The following is a 13,000-nucleotide window of genomic DNA, read 5'->3' on the forward strand; positions in this document are numbered from 1 at the left end:
GGAGAATCCCGGGCACGGAGGGAGGGAGGCGGGGAGGCCTGAGGCCCTCCGGGAAACTCGCTGCACTCCCAGAATCGCCACGCTGGTCCTGGACGCCGCTGTGGGATCTTGGGACCCCAAGGTGGCCCAGAAGGGACCAAGGACTAGCCGGCGACTCTGGCGGGGTTGCCCAGGGGCCGTGCTGGGGTGACAGCAGAGTGAGGACAAGTCTGATCAATTAGGACGAAAAACACAGCCACAAACTCAAGTTCCAGACACTCGGCACATGTGTACCTTGATGACACTCTCCAGCCCCAAAGCCCAGCTTGACAGGCCACTGGCTGCATGCCAGGGCGGGGAACACCATGAGAGGTCCCAAAACACGTGGGGACCCAAGCCTCCTTGAAGCAAACCCCTGTCCCAACGTCAGCCTCAGAACACAGGGTCTTCATAAGGGAATGGGAAGGGCCCACAGAACTCTCTGTCCTCTCAGCTCACAGCTGGGATCGCAGAAACATTCACTGAGAAGACAAGGACCCCACAAGGCAGCCAAGTGCAGCCCAATGCAAACTGAGCAAGCAGTGCAGGCCTGGAATCCACTACTGGGCCCAGAGATAGTCAGCCAGTTACAGAGCAGGTGTGGGGCAAACTGCAGGGCACCGCAGAGTAGGGGAGGCTCATCGTGCACCCAGAAGCAAGGCAGACCCTGCAGGAAACTTAAGACCAGTGCCTTTGTGTCAGCCCTCCAGGCCTCCAGCAGAGGCCCTGCCTAACCAAGGGGACTGCAGGATGGCTTGTCTCTCACCCAGAGCCTAGTGATCAGAGGCTGAAGTAGTCTGCAGCCAGACGCCCATAGATGTCTGTGGTCCAAAGCACATGAGCACGGCCCGAAGCCAGCAGCAGCTGGTGCAACTCGGCTTCTACACGGGCAAACTTCTCCTCATTGATGGAGGCCTCCAGGAGGACAGAGGCAGGCGGTGGCCAGGGCAGGCCCTCATAGCAGTCCACAGGGAAGGGATGCACCACAGTACGCAGCTCAGCCTGCACCACTGAGTTCCGCAGCAGCTCCTTGAGGCCTGCCATGGACAGTGGGTTGCCATAGAGACCGAGGTAACGGAGACTGGCACACCGAATCAGGATAGGTAGTGTGGCCAGCAGCTGGGTATCAGCAAGCTGGCACTCAGTCAGCTCAAGGTGCAGCAGTGTAGCTGCCGCCGCCTGCAACAAACCCTGGAAGGGTGCCAGCTGGCTGCCAGATAGGTCATTACCACTCAGATCCAACTTCTTGAGGTGGGTAGCATGAGGGCTCCGTGCCAGGAAGCGCAGGTCCTCGGGCAGCAGAGCACAGAAGGCCAACTCCAGGCTCTCCAGAGGGCTTTGCAGGGTTCTGCAGGGGATACAGGGATCACAAACAGGCAGGATCAGGACAGGGTCCCCGTGGAGGAGAGGGGAGGAGCGGGGCAGTGGTGGGGCCTGCTCACCTGAGCAGTTGGTCCAGCCTCCCGGAAAGAAGAGAGGAGCCCATGCTGAGCTCCCGCAGACAAGTGAAGCGACCCATCTGGGCCAGGAAGTAGCGGAAGTTGTCCTCACCATCCACAGAGGGCTGCCTTGAGTCCCCATGCACGTAGTGCAGCCGCAAGCTGGCCAGGTGCTGGAAGCGGGCCACATGAGGGATGATGACGGACAGACCGCGCAGGCCCAGGTTGTTGAACCGCAGGTCCACACGGCGCAGACAGCCTGCATCCAGAAGCTGCAGCAGGGCCACAGTGTTGCGCATGGGCAGGTCCTCAGCACGCAGATCACGGCAGCAGAGGCGCAGCGGGCTGCCCACGCTGCTTCGGAGTGCCTCCCGCAGGAACGCATAGGAGGCCCGGTTCACCCGCAGGTCCACACGCACCTCCACAGGGACAGGAGCTGGCCCACACTCCGCAGCCCTGTCTTGCTGCTGGGCAATGCATGTGCGGGCTACGGCCGCCGTGCAGTCCCACATGCTCATGGTACCAGGGTCCTGCTCCACACCATCGTCCAGGAGGCCTGTCATGTCCAGCACTCGTAGTGTGTGCTTCCTGCAAACAGGGATGGCCTGAGGCAGGGGACGAGAAGGCAGGGCCCACACTCCCTCCCAGCGACCTTGGGACAGGAGCAGTGTGCCTGCTCCTGCACTGAACTCTACCTAACCTCAGGACCCCAGCCGGGAACCTCCTCAGGGGATTCTCTTTGTATCCCCCAGGCCCGAGGGATACCTTGAATAAGCCCATACCTGCAGAGAGGTTGAGTGCCGGCCTCAGCCTCTGGGGTGTGGAGCCGAGCAGTCAGCCCCAGGATAACAGCCTGCATGCTTTCTGTGCTCGGCCGCTCCTGCAGCAGAGCCCGGCTGCAGTGGGCACACTCCTGCAACAGCTGCTGGAAGCTGAGCAGCGGGAAGGGCCACGTATGTACCAGCTCGCGCAGTACGACAGTCTTCTTGTCCATGAAGGCCACCTTGAAGAGAAGGGGGAAGAGCTCGCGCGGTAGCTGGGGCAAAGCCTGGCAGGCAGCTGGCTGGCACTGGAGCACCTGCCGTGTGCTCAAGAACACAAGCGTGTGCATGGTGTTGGGCCAGGCAGGCGGCTACCTGCAAGAGAGCAACCTTCAATGGAGCAGACAGACCCCAGGCTATAAGCCCCTCCACACACCAGTGAGGGGAAAGCCCAACACAGTGCCTGACCTAGAGTCAACAGTTAGTGGAGGACTTGGCACAGAGAAGCACCTGTTAGGTGCCTAAGCACTGGGCTGGGCAGAGTGGCCTGGAGGGCAGGCCACACCCCAATCCTTGTCCTCCAGAAGCACAAGGTGGTCTTTAGGGAAACAAAACATTAAGCAGAACATAAAAACGGTGTGGCACCATCACTCCCGTGCGCAGTGGTGTGTGCTTTTGACAGACAATTGCTCTACAGGGCCTCCCACGGGTAGTTCAGGCCTCCCAAGTCATAACGACATTTCAGAAGTCCTTCCTCAAAAGTAAAACAAAGCTCAATCCCCTTCCCACCAACCTTCATCAGCACTAGAGGAGATGGGATACTCCCAGAGGGCCAGCAGCCACACCACGGTTCCCTCCCCGACCCTCCTCACAGAGGCTCTCAAATGCTGCCTTTGGATTCCAGGAAGGGCAGCAGAAAGGAGCTGGAAGGAGACACAGCTTAATGAACAACAGGGCAGGACGAGAGGGCCAGGGCCCAGGGAACAGCGACTCCAGATGACGTGGCTTATGAAATCCAAGCCCTCAACACGAGCCCCACAGAGGACTGTTGTGCAGGGCGTCACCACGCAGGGATACCCGACAGAGAGCCACCGTCACCTTCTGTAGTCCTTACCACCTTCTCTTCTCCCCTGGGGAACCGGTGTGGACAGACAAAGCCTCAAGCTTGTGGGATCCAGCAGGTCCCAGGCCAGGGATCGTTCAAATAAGGCAGAGAGAGCTCAAGAGATCCCGGGGCCACAGGGAGCCTGTGACGCAGGGCTCCGGCCCGCCGACTCCGGCAGCCGCAGGTCTGCGGACTCACCGGCGCCAGCACCGCGTCCCCAATCGCTAAGCCTGTGAGGTAGCTGTCATTGACACCCATTGTACAGATGAGCAAAGTGAGGCTCAGGAGGGAAGTGACTTGTTCGAGTTCACTGAGTGGCAGAACCAGGATGGTAGCCACTGCCCTTACTCTGGGCACTCACTGTCACCTGCGGGTGCTGGGCATCCTCAGAAAAGTGGTGAGCTGGACATGCTGTTGAGCTCTGCAGGATCCAGACAGCCCTGCAACTGTTCCCAGTGTGCAGAAAAGCCAGAAAATTTTCTCTCTGCATCCTGGCCTCCACCTCCGCTCCAGCCTACACAATCTGCCCCGCAGAGTTATTCTCCCTGGAAGAGCTTGGTAATTCAGGCTTTTCCAAACCCAGGAAAAGCCTCCCAGTTTAGAATCCTCCCCACAGTCTCTCCCTGGCCTCACCCCTGCCTCCCTCCCCTTCACTCCATAGTGCTCACCAAGCATATTGACCTGTTGCAGCTTCTCAAGCCACTCATACTTTCTTCTGCCTCTGTGCTTTGAAAGGGCTGTTCCCTTTGCCTGGAAGGCTCACTTACCACTCCCTTTTCCTAGTTTACTTCTATTGATCATTTCTATCTTAATGTGAATGTCACCTCCTCCCAGAAGCCTTCCTTCACCTCCTGGACTCGCTGAGGTCTCCCTGTTATATGTTCTCAGCAACCTGTGTGTCTCCTACATGGTGAGATGGGGTTACGTGTCTTCTCTTCATCCAGCCCTCTGTCACCTTGCAGTCTCAAGGAGAAACCCAGGAACAGTGAGGAAGGAGTGAGGGGGCAGGGGCACCCCTCAGTGTCAAGGTAATGGAAGGGGATCGATAAGATGGGGAGGGGACATGCCCTTGAAATACAGTATGGTCCCTGTTGTGCTGGCTGGGTGGTTGGGGATGTGCCTCTCCCATGCAGACTCTCTGAACACTGAAGGTAAGAAACTACTTCTCACTGTGTAAGTCTGACTGCTTGTACTGAACAGTCACCCTTTCCCTTGGCCCCCGTAATAACTTCGTATAGCATACATTATACGAAGTTATACGAGGGGGCGCGGGAGAGCCGGTCCCGCCCTGACCCTGACGCCCGCCCGCCCAGCGCTCTACCGGGAGTACCGCGCCCTGAAGCAGGTCCTGGGCCAGGCTGGCGGCGGGCCCCGCAGCCCCGAGCAGTCGCTCCCCGCGGCGGCCAAGGAGGTACACTGGCCCCGTCACCCCAGCCCAGCGGCGGCGGCGGACTGGGCAGAGTGGAGAAAGGCCGGCCCCGCTTGGGTGGGGTGGGGTCGGGGACTGGAGGCACCTCTGCACACACCAGCCTTGCTCTGGCCTGGGCCTCTACTGTCTCCTGCAGGCGCCAGAGCCCAGCTGCTGGGGGCCCCACCTGAATCGGGCGGCGACCCAGAGTCCGCAGCCTACTCCAGGGCCACGCTCGCGGAGGTGTGTGCAGGACTATGGGGAGAGACTCAAGGCCAACCTGAAGGGCGCCCTGCAGGTGAGGGCTGCGCGGGCAGTGCACGTTCCCCAGGCGCCCCTTCCTGTCCACCCTTCCACACACAGGCACAGGCACAGACACAGGCTTCTCCGCTCACTAGAGCGCCGCTCTCCTTACAGGTGCTGGGGTGGTCTCTGTTTTCAGCCTCTCTTCTGTCCCAGCTGCGCTGCTTATCCTGCCCCACCATTGAGGGTGGGGACTTGAGCAGGCTTCAGAGTCTGCAACAGCCCAGGGCCCTGAGTCCCTGCCTCTAGTCTGTCTTCTCCCTTGCAGGCCAGGCCAGCCTTGGGCCACATATCCTGGCCTCCACGAAGTACTTTGTCCAAGGTGCCCGCCCCAAGGCCGCCAGGCACAGCAGCTGCTCCCACCTCTCCAGAAGAAGTCAGTGATGTGCCCCGCCAGCCTTCTGGGTCCCAGCCAAGGCCAGGCCGGCTCCAGCAGCTGCGGGAGTCTCTGAGCCTACGGCTGGGCTCCCTAAACCCGGACTGGCTGCAGCAGTGTCACAGTGGGGCCCCCGAGGCCTGCAAGCCTGGCCTGGGCACAGAGGGATCGCAAGCTGTGACTTCAGGCGAGTCGGCCGTACGTGGCCCCAGCACTGGCTCCAAGGCACCTTCTCAGGACTCTGGTGCAGGGAGTCCCCAGTCCAGTGACAGTCGAAGCAAGAAGCGGAGACGGAGTGAGGAACCCAGGGGGAGCCCCGCACTGGCCCAGCGGGGCAGCTGCCCAGCGGGACCCCTGTCTGAGGGGGCTGGGGCTGCAGCACTTGAGCAAGAGCCTCCAGGGCAGCTTGCACAGGCACAGCCACCTCCACCCTACAGTGGTCACTTGGCACCCAGCTGCCCTGGCTTCGGTCCCTCGAGTCAAACTAGGGCAGGGAGCGGGCATCGCCCACCTGATTTGTCTCCTAGGACATCCCTTTGGGATGGGGGCAACTACGTGAAGCTCAACCTAAAGCAGAAACACTATGCACGGGGCGGGGCGCTTCGCGGCAGGCTCCTCCGCAAGCAGGTGAGAGGGTGACATGGGTCGGGGGTTCCCACACTCCTCCTCTGTCTCTTACCCACATGACCCTTCTCTGTGGGGACTCCCTAGGCGTGGAAGCAGAAGTGGCAGAAGAAAGAAGAGTGCTTTGGGGGTGGCAGGCCCCAAGCCTTGGTCAAGAATTCTTGTTTCCGGTGTGGGCAGTTTGGCCACTGGGTATCTCAGTGCCCCCAACCAGGTGAGGCTTCTGCCCTGGGGCGTAGGTCACACCAACACCACATGGAGGGGCTGCTGTGCTCTTCTGGGGCACATGTGGCTCAAGCAAAAGGCCCCATCGGTTTCCAGCCCCTGACTTAGGCCCAACCCTAGCTCCCCAGAAGGAGGCTGTTGAAGACAAAGGTGGTGCTCGGTCCTTTCTCACTTTGGAGGAAGCAGCACAGAGGACAGAAACCGCCCACTGCCAGCTCCCCGGTGAGTGGGGGTAGGGCAGTTGTGGCCGGTGGCCATCTTGCTAGAATGACTTCAGCCCAGCAGGGAGCACCCACAGCACCCTCTTCTGTCTGCCCAAGCAGGTGCAGAGGACACAGGGCCTTCTGGGTCTGAGCTGCTGGTGCCCACACAGTGGCCTGTGCCCAAGGCACCCCGCCTGAGCCCCGCCATGCTGCCATTCTACCCACCAGGGCCCTCAGGGCAGGTAGCAGGTGAGCAGATATCTGCTGGCCCCCAGCTCTTACTGAGGAGTTGTGGTGACTCGGGCCGTTGTGACCAACATCTGTACCTGCAGAGACACCAGCTGAGGTGTTCCAGGCTCTCCAGCGGCTGGGGCACCGAGCCTTCCGCCCTGGGCAGGAGCAGGCAGTCATGCAGATCCTGTCTGGTGAGCACAGCTATGTGGGGCTGAGGGGGCCCCAGCCAGGCCTCAGAGCCTTGTACTGACTGTCGTCCTACCCAGGCATCTCCACGCTGCTGGTGCTGCCCACAGGCGCTGGCAAGTCACTGTGCTACCAGCTGCCAGCTCTGCTCTATGCCCAGCGCAGTCCCTGCCTCACCCTGGTTGTCTCTCCCCTCCTGTCGCTCATGGATGACCAGGTGTGTGGGCAGAGTCCCCGGCAAGCGTAGATGGCTAGGAACCAACATCTCAGCTCTCTTGGGCTGCTGTTGCTTGCCCAGAACCCACTCCCTACCCCAGAACCTGCCAGGAGCTTGCTGTCCTTGGCTCCAGACCTGGCAGTCCCCAAGGAAAGCACAGCTTGACAGCACCACCCCCAGCCCACCCCAAGGCAGTGTCACTAGGAAGGGGAGCCATCTCCACTGGGACCCAGCTGCTCCAGGGTCTTGGGCCAGTTCCCACAGGTAGCTCAGAACTCTTACTCCCAGGACCTAGGGTCTGGTTATTCTCTCCCTAGAAAGCCTTTGGGCGGAGGTCTTGGCAAAGGGCTGGGGTTGGCTGGCCTGTGACATCCCTGCTTCTGTGTCTGCAGGTAACAGGCCTGCCCCCATGTCTCAAGGCCTCCTGCCTCCACTCAGGCATGACCAGGAAGCAGCGGGAGTCAGTTCTGCAGAAGGTGGATGGCCTCATGGGTTGGAGGAGGGGGCAGTGGGCAGAGACCTGGGCTGTGCCCCTGACCTTGCTCCTTTCAGGTGCGGGCAGGCCAGGTGCATGTGCTGATGCTGTCACCAGAGGCACTGGTGGGGGCTGGGGCGGGGGGCCCTGTCAGCCTCCCGCAGGCCACCCAGCTGCCTCCAATCGCCTTTGCCTGCATCGACGAGGCTCACTGCCTTTCTCAGTGGTCCCACAACTTCCGGCCCTGCTACCTGCGCGTGTGTAAGGTGAGCCATGTGTGGGTCAGCAAGATGGTTGGGCTGGGCAGCCTCACCACTGGCCCTACCTTCTGGCACAGGTACTTCGGGAGCGCATGGGCGTGCACTGCTTGCTGGGACTCACTGCTACGGCCACACGCAGCACAGCCCGTGACGTGGCCCGGCACCTGGGTGTAGCCGAACAGCTTGGTTTCAGTGGATCAGCTGCTGTCCCTGCCAACCTGTACCTCTCTGTGTCCATGGATAGGGACCCAGAGGAGGTATGTATGCTCATTCGAGGGACCCCAGCAGAGGCCTAGCTTCTGACTGCACACACTGATCACTGGTCTTTGCTAGGCCTTGGTGGCGCTGCTACAGGGTGACCGTTTTCGTGTCCTGGGTTCCATCATCGTTTACTGCAACCGACGTGAAGACACAGAGCGGGTTGCTGCGCTCCTCCGAACCCGCCTGTGTGCTGCCCGGGGCCCGGGGCCAAGAGGTGAGCCACAGGCAGGGCTGGGGCCCCTGTGAACCCTCCCTGGGCATGCATGTCCCTGTCCCACTGACCACTGGTTCCTCTTCCCCAAAGGTCATGTGTCAGAGGCTGTAGCTGAAGCCTACCATGCCGGCATGAGCAGCCGGGAGCGACGGCGGGTGCAGCAGGCCTTCATGCAAGGCCAGGTGCGGGTGGTGGTGGCCACGGTGGCCTTCGGGATGGGGCTGGACCGACCGGATGTGCGGGCCGTGCTCCACCTGGGGATGCCCCCAAGCTTCGAGAGCTACGTGCAGGCCGTGGGCCGGGCCGGGCGTGACGGGCAGCCTGCCCACTGCCACCTCTTCCTGCATCCCCAGGTTGGCACCCCCTTCCCCCCCACTCCAGCCCCCCAGGCTTCGGCCCCACCTTCACAGCTGTCCTGCTACAGGGCAAAGACCTGCAGGAGCTGCGCAAACACGTGCATGCCGAAGGCACTGACTTCCTTGCCGTGAAGAAACTGGTGCAGCTCGCCTTCCCACCCTGCACCTGCACCCGGCCGCCCCCAGAGCAGGAGGAACACAAGAGCGGGGAGAGGCCTGTGGCCATGTCCTCCCTTCAGGAGGCCAAGCAACACAGCAGCCACTCAACAGCTCCAGTACCCAGAAGGGCCTGCCCAGGCCATGAGCAGACACTCCCAGTGCAGCCGACGGTGCAGGCTCTGGACATGCCGGAGGAGGGTGAGGGGCCTGGGGGAGGGGAGGGGCCTGCGGGAGGGGGAGGGGCCTGGGGAGGGGTCATTCCCACGTTTCCTGAGTCCTGCTATGCCCCCAGCCATCGAGACTCTGCTGTGCTACCTGGAGCTGCACCCACTGCGTTGGCTGGAGCTGCTGACGCCTACCTATGCTCACTGCCGCCTGCACTGCCCTGGGGGCCCCGCCCAGCTCCAGGCCCTGGCCAACAGGTGAGCACAGCCCATGCTGGGCTGGGGACAGGGACAAAGAACCAGGGCTGCTGGTGACACGCACACTTCCCCCACCCCCGCAGGTGTCCCCCTGTGGCCATGTGCTTGGCCCGGCAGCCACCTGAGGATGGAAAGCGGTGCAGCAGTTCCGTGGACTGTGATGTAGCTGAGCTGGCAGACTCGATGGGCTGGGAGCTGGCCTCCGTGCGGAGGGCTCTCCGCCAGCTGCAGTGGGACCCAGAGTCCAGGACAGGTATGCCCACCTCTGCCCCGCCCTGGGCCCTGCTTGCTGCTTGCCTGCCAACCTGTGTCTGACGTGCTTTCTGGCAGGTAAGCCACAAGGCACAGGGGTGTTTGTGGAGTTTGGGAAGCTGGCCTTCCACCTGCGCAGCCCTGGGGACCTGACAGGCGAGGAGAGAGACCAGATCTGCGATTTCCTGTACGGCCGTGTGCAGGCCCGGGAGCGCGAGGCCCTGGCCCTTCTGCACCGAACCTTCCAGGCCTTTCACAGGTGAGGAGGAGGTAGGCAGGGCCTGAGGCTACTCACCCTCCCCCTGTGGGCATTTCTGACAGGCTCATTCCCTCTCAGCGTGGCCTTCCCCAGCTGCGGGCCCTGCCTGGAGCAGGCTAATGAGGAGCGCAGCACCAGGCTCAAGGATCTGCTTGGCCACTACTTTGAGGAAGATGAAGAAAAGGCACAGGGGCCAGTGGGCATGGAAGAGCTGCAGGGCCCAGAGCCAGGGCAGGCCAGGGTGAGCGCCAGCCCCTCCTGGAGCGCAGGCTGTGGACCCAGGGAAGGCTAGGTGTGACATGCACGTACACCAGACTTCACAGTTGGACCCACCCCAGCCTGGCTTAAGATCTCCTGGGCTGCCCAGAGCTGGGCTGTGTGGAACCCAGTGCCACAAAGCTCGGGGAAGCTTGACCCGCCCTCCCACCTGCAGGTGCAGGACTGGGAGGACCAGATCCGCCGTGACATCCGCCAACTTCTGTCCCTACGGCCAGAGGAGAAGTTCTCAGGCAGGGCTGTGGCCCGCATCTTCCACGGCATCGGTGAGGCCCAGGAGGCTTGGAACAATGCAGGCAGGGGCTGGAGGCCAGAGCCAGCCAACACACTCACACCTGTGTCTTTCTGGTCCACCGTAGGGAGCCCCTGCTACCCAGCCCAGGTGTACGGGCAGGACCGGCGCTTCTGGAGAAAGTACCTGCACCTGAGCTTCCATGCCCTGATGCACTTGGCCACAGAAGAGATCCTGCTGGTCAGCCACTGACTGCCCCACATGGGAGGGCACTGGCTCTGTGGCCCCCATGTGGAGGTTGTCGAATATAGCAGCTTGTCAAGGCAAAGGTGGACCTGTCAGTGGCCAGGACAGTGACTGACCACCTGAGCAAAACCCACCAGCAGGAGCGTGGGGATGAGGAGGCTCCAAAATGCAGAATAAAACATGAAGTTGTTTTTGTGAGCCGTTTTTTTTGGTGAGGCAGCCCTGCACCCTGAGAGCAGCTGCATGTTATACTCCAGACTCAGACACAGGCTTCTGGGCCTCAGGCACAGTCGGCTTTATTGACCAGTCCAGCTGCCAGCTCAGGCCAGGGTGCTGGGTGCCATGCCCAGGCCCAGAAGGGGCAGGGCTGAGAGGGCGAGGAGGAAAGAGAAGCAGAGACGCAGCCCCAGGCCGTCGGCCAGGGCCCCAGCCAGGGCGCCCAGCAGCAGCTTCCCCAGCAGCTCCAGAGTGGCCAGGAGGCTGTAGTGGGTGGCCTGGGGGTGGGGGTGGGGCGGTCAGGGCCTGCCTGGACACCCAGCCCTGCAGCCCCTGGTCACCCCTGCTACAACTCTTCACCTGCAGGGCACTGGCTGCCAGCTGGCTGCAGCGCATCATCACAGTGAAGGTGACAGTGGTGACCAGGCCCCCTAGTAAGTGCTGCAGACACAGGCTCAGCAAGGCTGCTCCTGCAAGGGCAGAGGTCAGCAGTGCCCAGGGCTCCTGGTCCCTCCCACCCCAGGGCCAGCCCCTTACCTCTCAGGGCTGTGCCATGGCCCAGGCTGGCCCCTGGTGTGTCCAGGTGGAAGAGCAGGGCAGTCTGGCAGGCCAGGCCGCCAAGGCGGAGCCGCAGCACTAACCTCAACAGGGGCAGTGGCTGCCTGGGGAGATGGGGAGTGGAGAGGTTGGGCAGGTCAGGGGATTTGAGGGGGTGAGAGGTGGGCAGGGTGGGCTGGGGAGGACTCACCAGTGCCTGGACAACAGGGCCCCACCCAGGGAGGAGCCGGCAATGGAGCAGGCCATGGCGCCCACACCATTCCACAGCCCCAGCTCCAGGGCTGAAGCACCACGGTCCAGCAGGAGGAGCGGAAATAGGCTGCTGGCTCCCTGCTCACCTGCAGGGAGACTGTGGGCAGAGGTGGCCCCCATACCTGCCCCAACCCTCCCCACTTGGGCCTTCAGTCATCATGCTCCACCCAGCCAGGCCCCTGCCCTGCCTCCGTCTTCCTTGGCCATTGGTGCTGGCAGAGAAATGGGACTAAGCATTGGCGAAGCCCATGGTCAGCATGAAGCAACTCCAGAGGCCCACAGGGCTGTGGCTGGAGCTGAGGAGGGGCAAGAGACAAGGCCCAGCTACAGAGCCCTGGGTGTCAGGGCCAGGCTGGACTCCAGCCTGCAGGTCCTACCCCAGAGCTCCTGGGAACCCACCTGGAGCTGCCCCTGAAGCCCCACCCCTGCTGCTACCTCACCGGAGGCCTTACTCACCGAGCTTGTAGGTGAGCACAAAGCCTGCTGTCCACAGGGTCCCAGGCACAGCCAGCAAATCCTGCAGGAGGCGCAGTGCGTGGCGAGGAGGCCCTGAGGGCTGAGGCTGTGGCAGCTGGCGCAGGGCTGGTGCAGCCCAGGCCAGGGCAGCAGCCAGCCAGTAGGTGGCAGCCAGGAGCAGGAAGAGCAGCGGCCAAGAGAGGGTGGGCAAGAGGGCCAGCAGCCCACCCCCAGCCAGCGCTGCTCCCAGCTTGTAAGCAACCACCTGCACGGTGTTGCCAGGCCCCAGCTCAGCCGGCTCCAGGAGCTGCACGGCCAGCGTGTCCAGGGCCACGTCCTGCACAGCGGCAACCAGGTTCAGCAGCAGCAGCAGCCCCACCGCAGTGGTGGGTAGCCCGGCCCGGCCAGCCTCGGCAGGAGGCAGCGCTGCCAGGAGCCCGCACACCAAGCCCAGGGCCGCTGTGCTGAGCGCCAGCCAGGCCCTCGGGGAGCCCCGCGTGTCCACCAGCGGGGCCCACAGCAGCTTGAATAGCCAGGGTGCATATAGCACCTTGGCCAGCCCCACGCGGGTCAGGGAGAGGCCACGGGCCCGCAGCAGCACCGGCAGCAGACCCGCCTGCAGCCCGTAAGGCAAGCCCTGCACCAGGTAGAGGCCGGCCAGCGGCAGCAGCTTCCCGTGCATGGGCAGCGCTCGGGGGCTCGGGCAGGGTCGAGGCCGGGAGACCAGGTGCCAGGCGGAGACTGGCGGGATGGGCCCATCGGCACGTGGTCAGAGGTCAGGCTCCGGCCTGGCTTTGGGGCTGGAGCCAGACAGGGTCAGAGTTGGGCAGGCTCAGATCTGCACGCGCGCCCTCGGGGCCCCGGGGTGTCGATACCCTGGAAGAACCGAAGCCCGGCTCGCACGGGAGGCGAGCGTCCGCGGCTCTCACCAGGCTTCCGCGCCCCGGCAGGGAAGGAGCGGGGCGGACCCTTCCGGGGGGCGGGGCCGGCTCGGCGGGCCCTTCCGG

At 62.9% G+C, this 13,000-nt stretch overlaps 4 protein-coding genes across 5 annotated transcripts in view; 2 read left to right on the forward strand and 2 right to left on the reverse strand.

Annotated features, from left to right (window-relative positions):
- LRRC24 (leucine rich repeat containing 24) overlaps positions 1-147 on the forward strand; it is a 4,826-nt gene extending 4,679 nt beyond the window's left edge. The window contains exon 5 of the mRNA XM_008571750.1: positions 73-147. Within this exon, the coding sequence (XP_008569972.1) occupies positions 73-147 (75 nt within the window). The remainder of the gene's footprint in view (positions 1-72) is intronic.
- Positions 148-248: 101 nt separating this feature from the next.
- On the reverse strand, positions 249-3,229 carry LRRC14 (leucine rich repeat containing 14). 2 transcript variants are annotated; one of them, XM_008571734.1, is made up of 4 exons: positions 3,012-3,229; positions 2,240-2,593; positions 1,461-2,045; positions 249-1,366 (listed from the first exon to the last, which is right to left on the reverse strand). In XM_008571734.1, exons 2-4 carry the CDS (start codon positions 2,566-2,568, stop codon positions 799-801), a joined length of 1,482 nt encoding a protein of 493 aa, XP_008569956.1. In that variant the 5' UTR covers positions 2,569-2,593; positions 3,012-3,229; the 3' UTR covers positions 249-798. The 2 variants fall into 2 exon arrangements, with proteins under 2 accessions (XP_008569956.1, XP_008569955.1); XM_008571733.1 differs by lacking the exon at positions 3,012-3,229 and having other exon boundaries at positions 2,240-2,681.
- A 1,208-nt stretch (positions 3,230-4,437) lies between these two features.
- RECQL4 (RecQ protein-like 4) lies at positions 4,438-10,704 on the forward strand. The gene is made up of 20 exons (XM_008571752.1): positions 4,438-4,474; positions 4,637-4,734; positions 4,889-5,029; positions 5,303-6,037; positions 6,122-6,248; positions 6,580-6,711; positions 6,795-6,887; positions 6,963-7,099; positions 7,492-7,575; positions 7,652-7,840; positions 7,912-8,091; positions 8,168-8,309; positions 8,400-8,662; positions 8,734-9,022; positions 9,117-9,246; positions 9,330-9,499; positions 9,577-9,757; positions 9,836-9,998; positions 10,191-10,299; positions 10,393-10,704. The coding sequence occupies exons 1-20, from the start codon at positions 4,438-4,440 to the stop codon at positions 10,515-10,517; spliced, it is 3,525 nt and encodes a 1,174-aa protein (XP_008569974.1). The 3' UTR covers positions 10,518-10,704.
- Positions 10,705-10,777: 73 nt separating this feature from the next.
- MFSD3 (major facilitator superfamily domain containing 3) lies at positions 10,778-12,675 on the reverse strand. Its single transcript, XM_008571735.1, has 5 exons — positions 11,994-12,675; positions 11,476-11,623; positions 11,265-11,389; positions 11,088-11,197; positions 10,778-11,005 (listed from the first exon to the last, which is right to left on the reverse strand). Exons 1-5 carry the CDS (start codon positions 12,673-12,675, stop codon positions 10,832-10,834), a joined length of 1,239 nt encoding a protein of 412 aa, XP_008569957.1. The 3' UTR covers positions 10,778-10,831.
- Between the last annotated feature and the right edge of the window lie 325 nt (positions 12,676-13,000).

The sequence above is a fragment of the Galeopterus variegatus genome, unplaced genomic scaffold (assembly GCF_000696425.1).
Source record: "Galeopterus variegatus unplaced genomic scaffold, G_variegatus-3.0.2 Scaffold714, whole genome shotgun sequence".
NCBI classification, from domain to species: Eukaryota; Metazoa; Chordata; class Mammalia; order Dermoptera; family Cynocephalidae; genus Galeopterus; species Galeopterus variegatus.

Excerpts from the sequence above, each read along its gene's own strand:
- LRRC14 (XM_008571734.1), bottom strand. The coding sequence starts at position 2,568 with ATGCACACGCTTGTGTTCTTGAGCACACGGCAGGTGCTCCAGTGCCAG. Across the intron at positions 2,046-2,239 it reads GGCACTCAACCTCTCTGCAG|GAAGCACACACTACGAGTGC; the intron begins GTATGGGCTTAT and ends CCCTGTTTGCAG. Across the intron at positions 1,367-1,460 it reads AGGCTGGACCAACTGCTCAG|AACCCTGCAAAGCCCTCTGG; the intron begins GTGAGCAGGCCC and ends TATCCCCTGCAG.
- RECQL4 (XM_008571752.1), top strand. The coding sequence starts at position 4,438 with ATGTGCCTCTCCCATGCAGACTCTCTGAACACTGAAG. Across the intron at positions 5,030-5,302 it reads ACCTGAAGGGCGCCCTGCAG|GCCAGGCCAGCCTTGGGCCA; the intron begins GTGAGGGCTGCG and ends TCTCCCTTGCAG. Across the intron at positions 8,310-8,399 it reads CCGGGGCCCGGGGCCAAGAG|GTCATGTGTCAGAGGCTGTA; the intron begins GTGAGCCACAGG and ends TCTTCCCCAAAG.
- MFSD3 (XM_008571735.1), bottom strand. The coding sequence starts at position 12,675 with ATGCACGGGAAGCTGCTGCCGCTGGCCGGCCTCTACCTGGTGCAGGGC. Across the intron at positions 11,390-11,475 it reads GCCCTGTTGTCCAGGCACTG|GCAGCCACTGCCCCTGTTGA; the intron begins GTGAGTCCTCCC and ends CCATCTCCCCAG. Across the intron at positions 11,198-11,264 it reads CCATGGCACAGCCCTGAGAG|GAGCAGCCTTGCTGAGCCTG; the intron begins GTAAGGGGCTGG and ends CTGCCCTTGCAG.